The sequence below is a fragment of the Protopterus annectens genome, chromosome 10.part0 (genome assembly GCF_019279795.1).
Source record: "Protopterus annectens isolate FY-2018-M chromosome 10.part0, PAN1.0, whole genome shotgun sequence".
In the NCBI taxonomy this organism is placed as follows: domain Eukaryota; kingdom Metazoa; phylum Chordata; order Ceratodontiformes; family Protopteridae; genus Protopterus; species Protopterus annectens.
This window is the reverse complement of record NC_056744.1, coordinates 1,475,539,452-1,475,557,787: the sequence shown is the minus strand read 5'-3', so window position 1 is coordinate 1,475,557,787 and position 18,336 is coordinate 1,475,539,452. Positions and strand designations below refer to the sequence as shown.

Sequence of the window (18,336 nt, the reverse complement as noted above, 5' to 3'; positions counted from 1 at the left end):
TGAATGTTTTAGAACCAGTTTGTTGTGTTACACTGTAAGCCTAGGTCAAAGAGTCTATCTGGGAGTAATTGGTGTGCTACAGTAGTAAATGCTTTGAAACCAGTTCATTGTGTTACATGTAAGCCTAGGTCAGAGAGTCTATCTAAGAGTAATTGGTCTGATATGGTACTGAATGTTTTGGACAAGTCCAAGTGTACTGATGCTCCAGTTTCTCCCTTATTATGTTTGGTATTAGTTATACTTAAGAATGATAACAAGGCTGACTGTGCTGTAGCCAGACTAAAATCTCTACTGAATTTTGGAGAGCAAATTCTTATTAGAGTTTTGGATAGAAGTTGTTTATAGATGCCCTTTTATAGGTGATGTACAAAAATATCTGCAAAGAAAACAAAGACCCCCAGACCACAATTATCTGAACCTTAGTTGCACTCTAGCTTTAAAAAAATCCCACCCGTAGTCCTTCTGCTCACCCAGTTACAGTATTGCTCAGTGTGTGTTCAAGATGAAAAGAAAAAACTAACTTTTCTTATCAGTGTCATGTGACTTATTCTAAACAAGCCCAGTTTGTCCTGATGATATCACTTGTCAAAGCAGCCAGTTCCTGTGGTGAAGTATGACATCAGAGTTTCTTCTAAGCTACAGATGTTCCTGTGTTTACTCTGTGGTTACACAGTTGTACTGCTCAACTTATTACTTTGTAGTTCGTTCAGAATACATGTGATAAAACCTGGATTGGCAGATTTATTTTATTATCTTCTACATATCATTTAGATGTTTCTGGGGGAATGTAAATGTGCCACAAGCCATTCTACATTGGACTTTATCAATCTAATTTTTTTTCCAAAGGATGAGTTATCCAGGGAGAAGATGAAGACAATGAAGGACTCAATGTGCTCATTTTTCCAAGAAATAAGTCTGTTTGTCCTCCAAGTCATTTTTCCAGAAAACAGAGGGTGCTAGATGCCCTTCCTTACTTTTAACTCTGAGCTGCAAGGGCTTTTTTTGTTGAACATGTTCACAACTGAAGGAGTAATAGAGGGCATGTGATGGGATACTGGCATCTAAACAATGCACCCACTGAAGGCAGCATGCTGAACGGAAATGCCTGCATGGAGCCTGGTAAAATAAGCAGCCTAAGCTAAGGATGTGCTTCTGCACCAGCAGCGACAAGTCCCACCAGAACAATATTTGGACATTTAATTCTTATCATGTATGGTAAATCATGTTTGCACAGGAGGCCCTGGTGGATCCTTTTCAGTCTCAGCCATTTAAATTTGCTGCATCTAGGGGAGACCTGGGAGAGAAGTGATATCTGTCATCAGTGTTAAAATTAAACACACCATTGAGAACTGTAAGGACCACTTCCTAGTTGCAGGCTGGTCATAACTGTACTCAGATCAGTCAATTAAATAAATAATGTTGATACCCCAAGATACGTCTTCTAGATAATAACCAGGATGCACCTTTTTATGGACTTCTTGTCATTAACCAAAGCAATAAATGGACAAAAGCCCGACTCTTGCTATCTGAAGGATGAGATAGTAAAATGTGCGGCCATCAGTGGGACAAACAAAGACTGGGAGATGTAATTAATGTCTGCTGTCTTTGTGGTTTACCTTGTTATGGTGCAACAGGTGATAGCCTGGAACCCTGTGAAGGACCCACCTACCAAACTCTTCCCAGGGTACTCACAACAGTCACCATCTGCTGAGGTACAACTTAGGCCAGAATCTGCTCCTTTCTGCATCTTTGCATGCCTATATTAAAAGGCTGTCATTTATAGCAGAGCCTGAAATGGTGATTCCCCCCTCCCCAACAGCATAAACAGTGCAGGTCTTGGCTTCTGAAACTGTGGCCACACATACTTAGATGGCCTCTGTTTTCCAGGCATTGAATGTCAGAACTTTTGTAAGAAGAAACTCAAGACTGACTTAACTATGTGAGTGAGATAAGATATTTGGCAGGCACAGGGGCCAGGCTTACTCTCCTAGTTTGGTGTGCAATTGTGGTGTTATTAGTAGATGATGTGGGTGTGCTTGAGCCTGGAAAATGAACAGCAGAAAAATAACTTGAAGATTTCAGGAGAGTAAATCTCAGCAGTTAGTGCACTGTAGAGGACTCTGTTTATATGAGGGCTATTTTGTTATTTTCCATGTTTTCAAAACATGAAACAATTATGCCGCATAGGTTTAACTGAGGTGTTCATTTTCTATAGGGGAACCAGGGAATACAAAAGAGTTAAGTGCCTTACACTGCATTTGAAGTATGAGTGGACAGTATTCAAACCTAGGTCTCTGACTATGAAGCAAAACATCTTCAGTGCTATGCTGCCGTGGTTCTACTTTCATTGTGCTGCACACCTCTACCTCCTTTGATTGGCCAACACTTGCTCAAACTACAGACAGAGTGTGTCTGGAAGCTTTGAATATACACAGGTACCCAAATGTTGGGCTGTTCACCCTGCATGTTACGAAAACCTGTGGGGAAACAAATGTTCAGAGGCCTGGAATAAGACTGCCAGAGAGAAGGGAAAGAAGCCCCAGAATTACCAAGACAGCACCTTCAACAAACCTGCAGAAAACAGGGCCAGGGTCACCTCAAAGGACCACAGATGTTTGATAAAGAAAACTGAGATTTATACTAGTAGAGGTAAACAAAGGCTATATATAAATGGCCAAGGCATGAAATAGTTACTCGTTATCAAATACAATGCCCTATACTTGATATTCCCCTTTTATCAGGCATTGACTGTATGGTATTATAAACACTTTGCACATACTATGCGTGTGCTATGTATAAGCAGCCTATAGCTGGTACAGACATGCTGTGCACAGTGAAATGAAAGCTCATCTAGCTGTCCAGCTTCTCTAGATAGTTTCTATTCCCAAAAATAAAAAAAACCCAGAAAATTAATTAAATTTTAATTCCATATCAGGGCTTGTGAAATAAAATATGTCTGCTATATGTAAACCGACATATTCAATCAATATTTTCTTTACTTGTTTCTACAAATTTAATTTACTAACTTTGAAAACTTACTAGGAAAAGTTGCATATTTTAAGCAGCTTTTTCATAACCTCACAGAAAGTGAATGGGGACTGAGGAAATCAAACACATGATTACAGGCTAAAGTTCGTTAACAATGATCTCATCAACAACTGAACACCTAAATCCTCTCCACTGATCTGACAGAACGATCATATACATGAATCTATAATGAAGGTTACATGATTCATTCCTGCTGTGACAAAAACTTGTAGTATACTGATAATTCCTGCTGTAAAATGATGTAAGTACGGACTACTTACCAGGGTTAGAAAAACGTTGAGCCATTCTGCAGCATCATCATATAAGCCACATTCGTACAGGTGTTTTGCATACATGTACAACTTATCCAAGTGTTCCTGTCGAAACTAAACACAATACATTGTTCCATTAATATAAAGCAAAATGCTTTTCAGTACTATTTTATCAACCTATATAAATCTTTACCTCTGAGCAACAACTGGACTTGTGAGACTTGCACTTTCTAGTCTTTTTGAATGACTGTGTAGAGAAACCGGCCAGTAATGGTAACCCTGGTGACCCAGGAAGATGACACTGAGAAACAGATACTAGCACTCCCAAGAACCAAAGGTTTGGAAGGGCACTTCTCCAGAAACAGACATGCATGCTGAGAGACTATATGAAGCACTGTATTCCCTCTGGTTTGGCATTTGGCACATGTGACATGGCAACACACAGCAGTCATATCCCAGGGTGGGGAGTGATATCCTTGCAACTAAATATCGGCATGTCCACATGTCAAAGTGCAAGTTATGGCACCCCAAAAATGAGAATCAATAGGCTATTAGTATGGAGGAATACAGTCTGCATGCCTACATCAAGGTCAGCAGTTACACAGGTCAGTAGGGTCATAAAAGACACCAAGAATGCCAGACATTTTCCACATGAATACTGTCTGTATTCAGCGTACTGTCACATTTTAAATGAGGTAGTCTGGTTATATTTTGCAATCGTGAGCTTCCAAATATTGGCCTAAAAACAGTGACAGCTTTCAAAGCAATTCTGGAGCATAGTTTGACCATGAAGTTAACAGACAGATGGCAAAACAAGCCATCCAACACAACAGTTTTTATAGATAAATGTTTTTATACATAGATATATGTGTATGTGTGTCTGTCTGTCTGTCTCTCTGTATATATTTATATATCAGGTCCGTCTCAACTAAATGACAAGCAATATACTGAAAGTCATAATACTGAAAGTACAATGTTGAAGTGTCAAAATGCTGAAAAGTTAAAATTCCTACTCCCCTTCATGTGCAAAGATATGGATTTAGGCCCCACCTTGCAGGACCCGTATTAGCACACATTTCTGAATTTCACTAATAGGGCAGTGATATTGTTTGTTCACTGGCTGTGTAGTGGTACAGTGTAGATTTGTAGTACATGTATGCTATTAGTAGGTAAGTTCAATTCAACATTGTAAAGTTTCAGCATTTTAATATTGCAGGATATTTTGCATTGAGTATCATAACTTTCAATATACCACATATAATTATATATATATATATATATATATATATATATATATATATATATATATATATATATATATATATATATATTTGTTTGTGTGTGTGTGTGTGTGTGTATTTAGAGAGATACATATATACATACTTGCAAATATGCATATATAAACGTATGTATACATAATCACACACATGTAAACACATAATGACATAATATACACAAATACTAAGTGAACCAGAATATAGTGTATACTCACTGTTATAATTACACATAAACATAATCATATGCATTTGAGCAAAAATTCATAAAACACTTGAACACGCCACCATAATCATTCAGACAAGTAGAGTACAGGGATTGTCTCTTTGTCGAAGGTAAGTATGCAAGGTTGTCAGCTATAAACACACCCTACTATTATCTTGTTGTCAATTGCTTTAGAAACATTCAGTAGTAAAACTATCAATTCATTATGAAGATGGTCTAGTAAATATGCAGTGATGTGGTAAAACAGAAATAGCACTTACGCCATGTTTGTCAGCTAAATATTCAGACAACATTCGCCCATCCCTGAAATTAGAAACAGAATGTTAAAGTTATAATGATGCATTTTAAATAGTCATGGCTATTGTATATAGTATATATTCATACTGGTGGAATGATCCAGATAGACCCTTATTAGCTATGACCCAGGTGAAAGGCAAGATAGAGAAGTAAAAGTGAAACATGCACACAGGTAATACATTACATGTCAAATGCTTCAGTGTATATATAGAGAGAGAGAGAGAGAGAGAGAGAGAGAGAACTCTACAATAAATAAATGATAATGATTAAAAAATGTGAGTCCATTCCCATATAGTGCCAACATCATTTCGGCAGCACCCATTGTTGGAATGTCATTTACAGTGTTAGAATAAGCATTACCGTACTGTGTATTTCAAGTTACATGCATCTACTGGAGGAGGAGTTAGCATTCACAGATGTACGTGTGGGTGTGGGTAAGAGGTCTTAACAATATATTGTGCATTACTGTCTGGAGCAGGGAACATAGCCAAATATTGCCAGGGATGCAGCCTAAAGTCAGATGCTTTAAAGATGACTGTTTTTTTTCCTCACACTGTCCATTTGAAATCATACATATCTCTCAGCCGCTCAGTGCAAGAATTCTGGACAAACCAAAAATAACGGCAGGACAAATTCCTAATACTGTGAACAGATTTTAAATATTGCTCTTATAAAGTTATAACGTTGCTGGAATAGAAGGTTTTGCATTAGCATGCATTTCTTGAAAGACATGACATCTGAAACTCAAATGTCTGTCATAATTTATATAATTCAGTCTTCAATGGTTTGTCAAAAAACAAAACTTTTATGAGGAACAAATCAAACGTATGTGGCAACATTCTGTACAATCTGTGATAATATGGAGACTTGTGAGGTATGCATTGGGACATGAATTATTAAGTCACAAACTTAAAGACAGCCTAAAAAGCACTCTCAGGGTCAGAAAGGAAGCACAAGTTCATGCAGGCTCAGTTCTGAATGAGTCACTCTTAAGTTCAGTTTAACTGCACAGTTTTCTCTTCTGACTATTTCTATGGCAGGTGACCTGTGAATAGGAGGAAACCAGAGCAGCACCCTTTTTGTAGAAGTAAACCTTGACCTTGGACATTTCTCAGTTATCCCTTGCCGTCCTTATTCTGTCAGTACTAACTACTGCCTCAGTGCTACAATGTCAAATACACACATGCACACACACACACACACACACACACACACACACACACACACACACACACACACACACACACACACACACACACACACACACACACACACAGATATATATATATATATATATATATATATATATATATATATATATATATATATATATATATATATATACGGGTACAGTTGATAAGAGTGAAAGCTTTTTGTGAGAGTTAACTCATTACTCACAGTAAAAAGCAGAATCCGGTACAATAAAAGGCTGATGAAGTCTCCGGTCTGGGAGACGAAAGCGCTCAACAACGATATATGGAAGTACTTTTTTCCTATTTATATGTGACACAGTCGTATTGGATTGTCTTTTAACTTTGGGTCATTAAAAACTTTAAACTTTTACATTGATCGTATTGCCTGAATTCACAGCTTTTTATTTTGGATGTACTGCCTGAAATTTGGACAGCCAGTTAACTCATTCCTACCAATGAAGTTCTGGAAGTCTGCTCTGTGCTTAAGCTTTTTGATATAATCAAATGATGTCCTCACATTTCAAACAAATGTTCATTTCTCTGGAACCATAGAGGTTACTAAAGAAGTGTAAATGACAAATTCTTCAAAACAAGGCTATTTTTATAGTGGTAGTACTCCATAGGTTGTAGGTCTTAACTGGATCTTATAAGTTACAGTACCTGCAGTGACTGTTAAGTCTGTAATATTTTGTAAACAACTAAAAATACTCAGAACCACTCAAGTTATACATATACTGTCAGCAGCATTTTGTTTATCCAGCTGTGAGTTTTCATGGAAGGCTAAGCAGGTCTGTCTGTCCTACTTGGTTGTCAAGATATTTAGAAAATCATGAAATTTATGACAATATAAGCAAATATTGTACAAACAGCAATTAATAGCTCTTTACCTGCACTAGAAAGATATCAAATATCAATGCAGTTGTGTTTCCCATTGTGTAAGCTTTAAGTTGAAATATTTTAATACTTTGTAGATGACTTTGAAATGATTAATACAAATATGGACAAGTAATACTTGACACCTACAGACATCAGTAAGATGTAATTGCAGAAACACCTAGAGGGATCACTCTGCTGTATTGAGTTAAGAGCAAATGCTAAAAAAAGGGACACTCTTTTTCCTCATTTTTCAGCCTGACAGCTTCTTTCTGTGCGAGATCACTTTGCAGCAGTGTCAGGGAGCTTGCTATGCAATCTCAGAGGTGGTATATTTGAGTAACAGGGGGGTGTGGGTGCTGCGGGCCTACCCCTGCAAAAATTATTATTTTTGTTTTTGTACTTTTTGATCATTTTCAATATGCTCGAGAACGATTGCTCTTTTTTCTTCAATTTTTGAAGCATTCCATATTTGATTATGCAATTATATTTATATCAATCTATATATATATATATATATATATATATATATATATATATATATATATATATATATATATATGTGTGTGTGTGTGTGTGTGTGTGTGTGTGTGTGTGTGTGTGTATGCATGCATACTCTGGCTTTAAATGCACTACTTTTGTCAAAGAATGTTCCTTAGTAGATTGTGACACTATTACAATTACATCTAAATCATTAGGCAGTGCTTTCCCCTCAAATTCTTCTTAAGAAAACAAAAAAAAAAATAGGATTTTCTAGTATGATTGTCATTCAAGAGTATCACATCTGATACCCTCATGTTACAAAATTCTTCACTGCAAACTAAAGATATTTCTAAAAAACTGCTCTGTAAGCAGCTACTTACCCATATGAATAGCTTTAGCATCCTATGTGATGCAGAGCATGGATTCCCTAATGGCTTTTGTACATTTACTGCCCTTATAATGGACACTGATACCATTTACTATAAACTAAATTAAAGTCTAATCACTGCAAGCCTCTTTGTAGCTATGACTAGGGCATTCGAAACAGTTAAACATAAACTCAAGAGTGATCAACTTTAGTGAGAGTACAATTCACTGATTTCAGAGCTATTTGAATAATAGACCCTTTCAAGTGTAGAGTAATGACTCTTTTTTCCAGTATTGACACATTTAATCCAGGAGTATCCCAGGGATCTCTGCTAGGCCCAGTTCTACTTTCCCTGATTCTCAGTGATTTCCCACTTGATGTTTTAAAAGTTAACTTAATCGTGTACACTAATGATATTCTACTATTATAATCTAGTTCAAACCACTCTGACCTACAAAAGTTACAAAGCAGTTTTGCTCAGCTATGTAACTGTGCTTCTTCAAACAAACTACTGCTTAAGCACAAGAAAACTAAGGCAATGATCTTATCCACAGCTAGGAAGGTGGCTACCATTCCTCCAGTATTGCTACTGGATCACAAAGGGAATACCATTCCCAGTGTCACAGAACAAATGGATCTTGGCCTTCCTTTTGACCGTTCTCTTTCTTTTCCAATCATACTGACAACATAATCAATAAAGTCCTGTCCCAGTTAAAACCACAATACAAAATCCCTGATCTGTGCTCTCCAGTCATTCATCTAACAATTGCCAAAGTCATTCTAATGCCCAAACTGTAATATGGCCTCCCATGTCTTCTTCTACACTCAGTCCACAATATACAAAGAAGGCAGGTGGCAGAGAGCAGAATCTGTAGAGTTATCCTTTTAACCGACCCTATGAAACACAATTGCAAGTTGTTTGAAAATGCTTAGTTGTCTTTTCCTAACTGGGCATTACATGTGCTAAGGTCTCTTAAAATATTATACATATTAGCTGGACAAGTCCTTTAGGCAAAAGTGACCCTTTTCAAGGAACAATCCTTCAAGTGTGACCCAGGAGCATTATTTGGTTAAGACACTTGCTCAGAGTTACACAGTAGGCAAATGGGGAGGGAAGGAATCAAACTCTGTATTCTAATCTACAGGAAACAGCTCGATAACATGTGAGAGCCTTAGTCCTCTGTGCTAGCTGCCAGACCAGATTCAGACCTGTCTTTTGGAAATATGTTTAAACAGATCACAAGGAAGCGTACTGTACTTTGCACTGTTTTCAGGCTTTACTTCAAGGTGAAATCATGTGGGAAAATGAACACTGTTTAAAATCTGATCCAATTTTTTCTCTACATTAGGGATGTTATTGCTACTCATCTTCTGAAGCTGACTCACTTGTTTTTTTCCCTGACCCACATTTACCATAAAGCCATGCCCTCCTATCTGCTCTATTGCCCCATTCATTCACCTGGGGCAAAAGCCGAGTTAGCAGGGAATGGAAGCCATCAACCTTGTGCTATGGATCAAGATTGCAAACCCCAAGTCCTTCCCTTTAGGTGGTTTGCTATATTTCTAACTGTTTCCTGAGGGTACATATATGAACTATACATGCCAACTCTTTACCAAAGTAGCACAGTGCTGTGCAATATGTCTATCTTGCTTACAGTGTTCCCTAATTCATTACTTAATGTTCCTGGTTTTAACGTCTCTGAAAGAACTATACTTCTTTTATCCAACAGATTTAATGCTGCACAAAATGGTAGATAATAGATATTGTCTGGCAGAGCAAGTAACCTAAAAGATCTGGCAGAGACTAAAAATTCTTGGGGATCATTATACATAGTAGGGATAATGCTGGTAGGCTAACATACCAAACATGGGTGGTAGGATACGAATCACCGGAAATTCTATTTTATGCCACTTTATCATAGATTTAACTGAAGTATGTTTTGAACTTGTACCTGATGACCATGCAAAGGTCTAGTTATGGTACCTCTAGGACCCCCAACCACCTAAAGGCTACTGTGAAACCAAGGCTCAGCACTATACATTCCTGGATCATTTCTGACTTTTAGAAACTACTGTTGACAAGCTTCTTTTAAAATAAGGCAGATCTTTTTCCAGTGACCAACATGGTGATCTAATTCTTCTGTGATCTATACATGAAGTACTTATTTAAAGTAAATGTTTTTTATTTGAACACATAAGGAAGTTTTATGTATGTAACTATTGATTTTTATAACATTTATAGAACTTTGTTATAAGAGAAAGGAGGGGTGGGGTTTTATTTGTTAAACGCCATGTGGATAACCATTGATGTTGTTGATTGCAGTCATGTGACAAGAAAGAGGGGAATTTAAACCCCCGTTTTTTTTAAAAATGGCTTTAATCTGAAGAAGTTGTTTTTTTAAAACCAACTAAAAGTGTTTCTAGAGCTTAATAAAATTTTTTCTTTGAACCCGTTTGGATATTTCTCCTGTTTTGGGTGACTGTTTTGAACCACTTCAGTATTTGTGGTTTTCTGTGATCTACATAAAGTATGATCAGAGTAGATGCTCCTGCCAAGTTCTAGACTGCCAGCAAATGTCTTCTCTGTTGTCTGTTACATGAGCAACTTAACTCATCTTGAAAGAGACTCTCCTTCTGTGTTACCAGCTGGGCCAGTGTTGCTACAGAAGATTGTAGTCATGGGGACAAAGTCTACATAGTTCTAACTTGTAGTGGTCAGTGTTAGTTATGTGCTCTTGGACACATTAAAAAATAAAATAAAAGGCTAACATCACTAAAGCTACCTCCTCTGATTACTTGAGCCCTTATCTTTTCTGGCATAGGATTCAAGCTCCTACTATCACAGCAGGCCAAATGAATGCATATAAAATGATGTAATGAGATTCCTACCTATGACTCAGTAGCTAAAGCTCTCTTATACAAACATATAGTCAATGAATTTCTCAGATTTTTGTTTTAACATTTCTCAAGCATCTATCTAAAATTTTTCAAGTTCGTATTCTTTCAGTGTATCCTTTTATTCTTTGCTTACAAACTAAAATAAATACCAATGCTTTACTCATCAGACAAGTAGCCTATCCTGCTCTTTTCAACAGTAACAATTTGTACCATCACAACAGGCATTATGTTTTCAAGGAACAAAGGTAAACTTAAGACAATGATCAAGAAAAAATAAAATGTAAAATTTTTGAGCAAATTGACAGTTTTTACATAAAGGCTGTATTTTCTCATACATATTTTACAAATGTTAAATTACAGAACTTACTTAGTTGTCTGTATTAGTCTTGTTGTTTCAGGGTCTTCAAACAGCTTTCCAATTAATGTTGCTTCAGCCTGAGCTTGTTGTAACTTATTAATAACATCAGCTCTCCAGTCTCTCAGGTCTGTAAATATAATCATATTTCATAAGTGAAATATTTTACATTGCACAAATGTGCAGTTGCATCTAGTATTTATGTCAACAATATACAGTGTTCCAGAGTAAAGAAATCCATTCACAGCACCAAACAAAATCACACCTCATTTCTAGACTAGTAATAACTTGTCCAGAAGACAATGTCTTGGATACATAACAAGGGTAAGAACTGCAAGGGCACATTAACAACTTCAGGTCACACACATGCACGCACAAACACACAGACACACACACACACACACACACACACACACACACACACACACACACACACACACACACACATGCAAGCAGATAAATTCCTACTTGTCAACTGATCTGTGAAGATGACCCTTACTTATGGGTCCTTAGTTCACCCGTTCTCCCCATCATGATACACCATGAAAATTCTTTAGACTTCCTTACCTGCAGATATATGTATGCTCATTCTGGACATCAAATGCTAGCTACATCAATGTGCCCATTCAGTGTGCCAACTAGTTCGCACTTAGTCAGTAGGAAGTGCATTTCTGAAAATCAAGACTACCAGCTACAGTGCTAACAAGTAATATGCAGGTATATAGTTGCCCAGCACAAGGGGGGACACCAACAGTGATAACCGAAAGTGCACTATACACTGGAAGGGATGGCAGAAGGGTCAACATGCCCATCAAGGACTGTCCTCTTGACAGATCGAGTGATATGTTAAGAACATGTATGCTATGCCTAACATTGAGGAACCCTTCTCAATGGATCCTTGGTTGGACTGAACCCCAAAAGCAAACTAAATGGGAGAAGAAACTAAAGGATCACACATGGTGGTGCTCAGTAGGCCAACTCCTGCAGTGTTGCCTTCCCAAAGGAGATCTTTCTTCCAGTGAGGCTGTTGAGGTAGGAATGTTTGGTGACAGTGTGAGTAGATGACTATGTGGCTGCACATAAATGTCTTCACTGGAGACATTGTGAACATGCACTAATGACAGACACTCCTGTAGGGGAGTAGGCTTTCACTGCCCATTTGTTTTCTGGACTATCCACAAATGTACAAGCTGATCTGGTAGTCCAGAGATCAGTTTATAAGCTTCAGTTTTCAATCTACCACAAGAAAAAGAATACAAGAGAAAGTAAGGTTGCCACCCTCAGATGGCAGGTTTTTCAACATGTACCACTTTACTGCAATGCAAGTACATCCGAGGAAGTACTTAACAAAAAAAAGAAGGGGGATATTCCAGCTCTAGTGGTTTAGAGTTGCCATGCCCATTCATGTTATAAAATGTATGTGTGGAGGGGTGTGGGGTGGTGTGGGGAAGGCAGGGCAAGCAGTGGACAATGGAGGTAAAAGGGCAGGGTACCTGCTGGGTGTTTACAAACTTGTTGGAATAATATAGTGCACTTGGTAATACCCCTGGGGAAGTGTCTTCTATACAAATGCAAGCCTTTCCCACCCTAAAGTGAATAAATAACAGGGCCATATTTCTGAACTATTGTATCCATTTCAGGCAACACCTGAGCTAATGGTAAGTATCTCTGGTGCAAAGGGGCATTTCTCTCTCTGGTTTCCACTCCTGTAAGTAAAACCAGGAGAAGAAAAGACTGGTTTAGAGATAACTCAGAATTCATCTTATGAAAGATTATGCATTTATCTTAAAGGACATGCAAATCTTGTAAAAGGCCAGACATGGTTCCCTAAGCTTGAAGGCATGAAAACTCATGATCCTATACAAAGAGATAATGGTCTTTAGGAAGAGCATCTTCCAAGAAACTGACTTTAACACCAACTTAGCTGGCTCAAATGACTGATCAGCAAGCCTGTCAATCATGAAGTTCTGGTGCCACAGAAGACAGGAGTTCTTCAAAGGACAAAGATACAACATTCATTTAAGTAACTGATTGACCAGCTGGTGCAGGCTCACCATCCTAAGGTCATGATGTGCAGAAATAACTGTCATATATATCCTGACCTTGGAATCACTGAGGCCCAGATCATGCATGTGCAGAAATAGCTGTCATATATAGCCTGACTTTGGAATCACTGAGGCCCAGATCATGCATGTGCCGGAGCTATTAAGTTAAATAACTGGGGTGGTACAGAGTACTTCAACACCCAAACTGAAAAGTGTGTCCACTTAGAGACAAAGGCCTATTTATCATAGAGCCTTTTGGCAGCAAGAGAGGTTAAGGTTAGAAAATCCAGCACTAGAGACAGAAACTTAGGGAGGGCTGGAGAGTTAGCATTGGCATTACAGAGAATCTACTCATAATCACAGAAAAAGGAAATGAACCACACTGACTGGAAACAGGGTGACCATTTAGAATGTCAGGGCTCAGATTGCTGAGTGCCAAAAAGTGGTGACTGAATGACCAAAAATCTGGGCTTACATATATTAACTTTGAGATGGGCATTTCTCAGAATATTCCCTTTTCTCTTAGATATGATGATTTTGGAGTTAGTATATATAAATTTGGAGTGTGGAGGTGCTTTTCCCCTCCATATTGAGGGGTGCAAGAGGGCTTGTTCTCCCCAGAAAAAAATAAATTTAAAGGAGAAGAGCAATGCTTGAGAATCACTCTTCTTTCATATTTTTACATTTTTTTTGAACTGTCAAGATACAACAATCCCAGTTTTGATGTTTCAATAGGGAGCCAGGAAAAAGTGAAGGTATGGTCACAGTGATGACAGTGCCAGGACTATCCCTGTACAGGCTAATGGATCAAGTAGGAAACATATCAGTGAAGGGTAGGACAAGGACCCCTGTCATGGTCTGCAATGGGGACAATAAGCTAATGGCATGGACACTGAGTACGTAGCCAGAAGTGCTAAGGGGGTGACCAAGATATGCCATGAGCTTGAAAGGATAGTGAAAGGTCCTACTAATGCCTGCAGCCAGCACACCAAGGAAGCTAAGAATCAGGAAGTACAATGTGTGATTGCCATAGTTAGCAGGAGAGAGAATGATACAGGTATATGACAACAGTGAGGATTCACAGGTTAGGGAGGAGCTTATGGTGAGGATAGGGATCAACTCAGAAAGAGGAGGAGCAATGCAGCTGAAAGACAGGATTTATGAAGCTGTAATCACTACTATTCATTTAACCTGAGAAAAAGGGAATAAAGAAGATGGAAGTGAACAAGAAAGTATCTGAAGAAGTGGGAAGGTGGATCAGAATGGGGGGATGAGAAAAAGGAATTAAACATGAAAAATGCCCAGTAATGTAGGAAGGAATAGTTGGAGAAGAAAGATCAAAATCTGTTGGAAAATGAAAAGGTGTTGTGGAATAAAAGGATCCTTAGGAAAAGATGGGGAAATATAGGCTACACTAGAATCTGACAAGGTAGACATTACCAGAATCACAGACACCCAGGCGACAGAAAAAGAAGGTCTAGGATATTGGAGCTCCAGACTGTTTTATTTTCATGAGTGACAAAAAGGGAAGGGGGTAAACTGCAGTTACTGTAAAAGATGGAGTAGCTTGCAGAGCACTGGAGGAAGGAGAGGGATTGTGGAACAGGGCAGGATGTTAGTAGTGAGAAAGGTAAGTGCAGCAGTAATCCAACTGCAGAGTGTGTGGGGGGGGGTTGATAGTTGGGCACCAGGGCAAAATGTTAGCAGTGAGAAAGGTAAGTGCAGCAGTAATCCAACTGCAGAGTGTGTTTGTTGGGGGGATTGATAGTTAGGCACCAACTTCTACCTCCTGTCACATGAAAGAGTTCATGGCTGAAAAAGAGGGCCATGGTAGTGGGAGATCTCAGTCTTCCAGATGCAGAATGGTAAGTTCCTACATCCAGAGATGAAAGAGAAAGGATCTTGATAGAAACTTCATCAGAAAGAAAATTTGTTTATTTGGTGCAAGAAGGAACCAGGAAAAAAAATTACTAAACATTAGAAACATAATCCTCCACATCAAGCAAAGTTCACAGTGTGGAAGTGAGATTCCTACTGCCCAACAACAAGCACTATAAAGTATGGTTCATTTCACTTTATGCAGAGCATTGGAGATCTAAAGGAAAAAAGACTGCAGTGTGAGACTACAGAAAGTTGGACTACACACAGCTAAGAAACAGTGAGAAGTGGAGTGCAAACAACCCACAGATATGATTCACAGATAGCATTCTGAGAGGTGTGCATGGGAACTTGTCCAAAAGAAAGAAGGTAGCACTCACAACAAGGCTAAAATGGCTGATATGGGTCGTCAAGGTCATAATCTTGAACAAGGGGAAAGCATTTATTTGGTAGAAAGAAATAGGGAGAGGGTAAAAAGAATCGGTCATATATCAACCCCACCCCCAAAAAAAGGCAGTTAAATAGGTAAGGAAAGTCAAGGCTGGGTTCAGAAAAGAAACTAACCTATGGTGTAAAATGTGGATGAAAATAATTTTTCATCTACATTTCAGAGAAGAGGAAGGGGGACATGAATGCAAACAGGATGATCAGGGATGGAAGAGAGGTTAAGGGCAGCAGGGACATTGCTATACTACTGAAACAATCCTTAATATCATAACTTACAAAAAGAGAGGGAGAGAGAGAGCAGGGTACCATGCTAGAATGGGAAGGAGACAGAAGGTGGTGAGGTCAATGGATGGGCCAAAGTGGAGGGAGAGGCTAGAAACATTGATTAACTGATTAGCTTATAGGAAGACACAAACTACAATAGTGCAAGACTGTTAGTAATAGTAGTCAAAACCTAGCCAGTGTCCAAGTAGACTCCAAAGAATTTTTCCTCATGTGGATAACAAATGTTGGCGGTATGACAGGCAATAACGTGAAAGCTGGGAATAAAATTTTTGGAAGGGGGATGAGCTGGCACACTTTTCGTATTTCCTTCAGACCTCTCTGTCGTAGATGCTGGGTGAGCAGATTGGACTGACTGGGGAGATGATTTTTTTGAGTTATTCTACAGAATCGGAATTGCCTAGACATAGTAAAGCTTTGCTGAGTCTAATTATGGTGGCTGCCAAAAAAACAATTACTAGAAAATGGAAATCAAAGTCTAGACCAACTTTACTAGAAGTAGTGAATATAGTGACAAGAGATAAAACAACTGGAATTGGGATCTTTAGAAAAGGGAAGGAGCAAACTACATAGGAAAAAATGGGATTTGTGGGAACAATATATGCAGAGCAGGCACAAGGTTTAGGAGGCAGCATTTGAACGAGCTATATAATGCTTAACAGACAATGACTAGAAGGTTTATAAGTGATTTATAACGTTTACGACTGCAGTTGTTTCAAAGGTGTCTGTGATGTAAACTGTTTGCAACTAAAGTGATATCATTCTGTATGTTTTTCATTTATATAAATGTAAGACTGCCTTTGTCATATGTGTAAATTTAATACAGTTGTTTGGAAAAATAAACCTAGCCAGTGTCCTGGCAGTACCATTTACAGCAATCAGTAATGAGTTCCTGACCATTAGGGGAACTGGAAAGCAGTTTAAGTTGTATCATTGTTCAAGGCAGGCAGCTGGATTAGGTCAGGGAAGTACAGACCACTTAGCCTGATGCTAGTGTCTGGGAGGAAGATCCTGAGAGAAAGACCCGAGACTCTTCTAAAGTGTAATCAGCTTTGGTTCCAAACCAGCACAGTTTTACTTGCCAAGAGCAGCAATATCTCATTTGTAGTTTATAAGACAGAGTAAGAATAGAGCTGAAGGAGGGAATGCCAGTAGTTTTGGGTCCCCTGGACTTCAGTAAGGATTTGTTTCCACATGTAAAAGTAAATCCTGGTAAACTGAAAGGGCTAGCAGCAGTATAAAAAAGTATGCATTGTGAGGGGCAATAGATATAAGGAGAAACTCATATATGTCTATGGGGCAGCTGTGAGGGACAAGGTAAGTGGTCGGTTTGTTACCCCAAGGGTCAGTGCTTTGGTTCTCACTATTCAAAGCTATTCAACTCTGTTATGTCATAGATGTGAATAAGAGACTGAACCGATTCTCATCTGACCCAGAAATCAGAATTACTGCCTAGGACCGGGAAACTCTAAAAAAGGACCAGGGCGTCCCTGGCAAGTAGGCAAATATCTAGAATTAAAATGCACCAAGTTGGCCTCAAAAACCTATAAGGCAGATACTGCAACCTAGCAACCCAAAAAACATTTAAGAATTTGGTGACCCCACTGTATATCAAACAGACACACGCACCTCACTGGACTTTACAAAGAGCTTGTGACAATGTCAAGCCTGATTAAGGTCAAAATTATGAGCCTTTCAACTAGAATAAAAATATTAAGTTTAAATATAACATGGTTGTTATTGGTGAGAATTTTTGAAGTTATGTGAAAACGGATTCACTTTGAATCATCAAATGTTCAGAACATCGACGTTCTGATCATCGAGACCAGAACATCGATGTTCAGAACATCGAAAGTTCAAAATGAACCATAAAAACAAGAAAAAAATCAAAAGCACTATGTTATGCAGGGGGGCTTTGCCCCCCCCATGTGGGGGGGCTGTGCCCCCTCACTTTAATATTCCAACTCCGAGATCACACTACAGTGGGGTAAGGGAAATCTTCCATTTACTGCTATATGCGGTAGCGCTAAACGGGAGATTTCCCGTACCCTACCTGCAATGCCAACACCCAGGTGGCACACACACAACATGCAGGGCACCTTGCTGCCCTGCATACACACCCAACCTTCCACAATCTCACTTACCTGGCACTTCCACTTTAAACCTTCGATGTTCTGAACATCGATGTTCTGGTCTCGATGATCAGAATGTTGATGTTCTGAACATTCGATTATTTAAAGTGAACCCGTGAAAACACATCTACTTAGCAGTTTCTTCCGACCACCTCATATTACACCTAAATATCATGGTCATATTTTGGCATTTAGTCAGTGACTAAGAACATGGCATCACAGAGATGATTCACTGTCTGTCAGTCTGGAGTGAGACATGCATTCAGCCAAACTGGTTTACCTTTGAT

The 18,336-nt window shown here is 38.7% G+C and overlaps 1 protein-coding gene across 1 annotated transcript in view; it reads right to left on the bottom strand.

Annotated features, from left to right (window-relative positions):
- LOC122814308 (eukaryotic translation initiation factor 3 subunit E-like) overlaps positions 1-18,336 on the bottom strand; it is a 53,173-nt gene that overhangs the window by 11,108 nt on the left and 23,729 nt on the right. The window contains exons 3-5 of the mRNA XM_044086895.1: positions 11,278-11,395; positions 5,060-5,102; positions 3,309-3,413 (exon numbers count right to left, since the gene is read on the bottom strand). Coding sequence (XP_043942830.1) covers positions 3,309-3,413; positions 5,060-5,102; positions 11,278-11,395 — 266 coding nt within the window. The remainder of the gene's footprint in view (positions 1-3,308; positions 3,414-5,059; positions 5,103-11,277; positions 11,396-18,336) is intronic.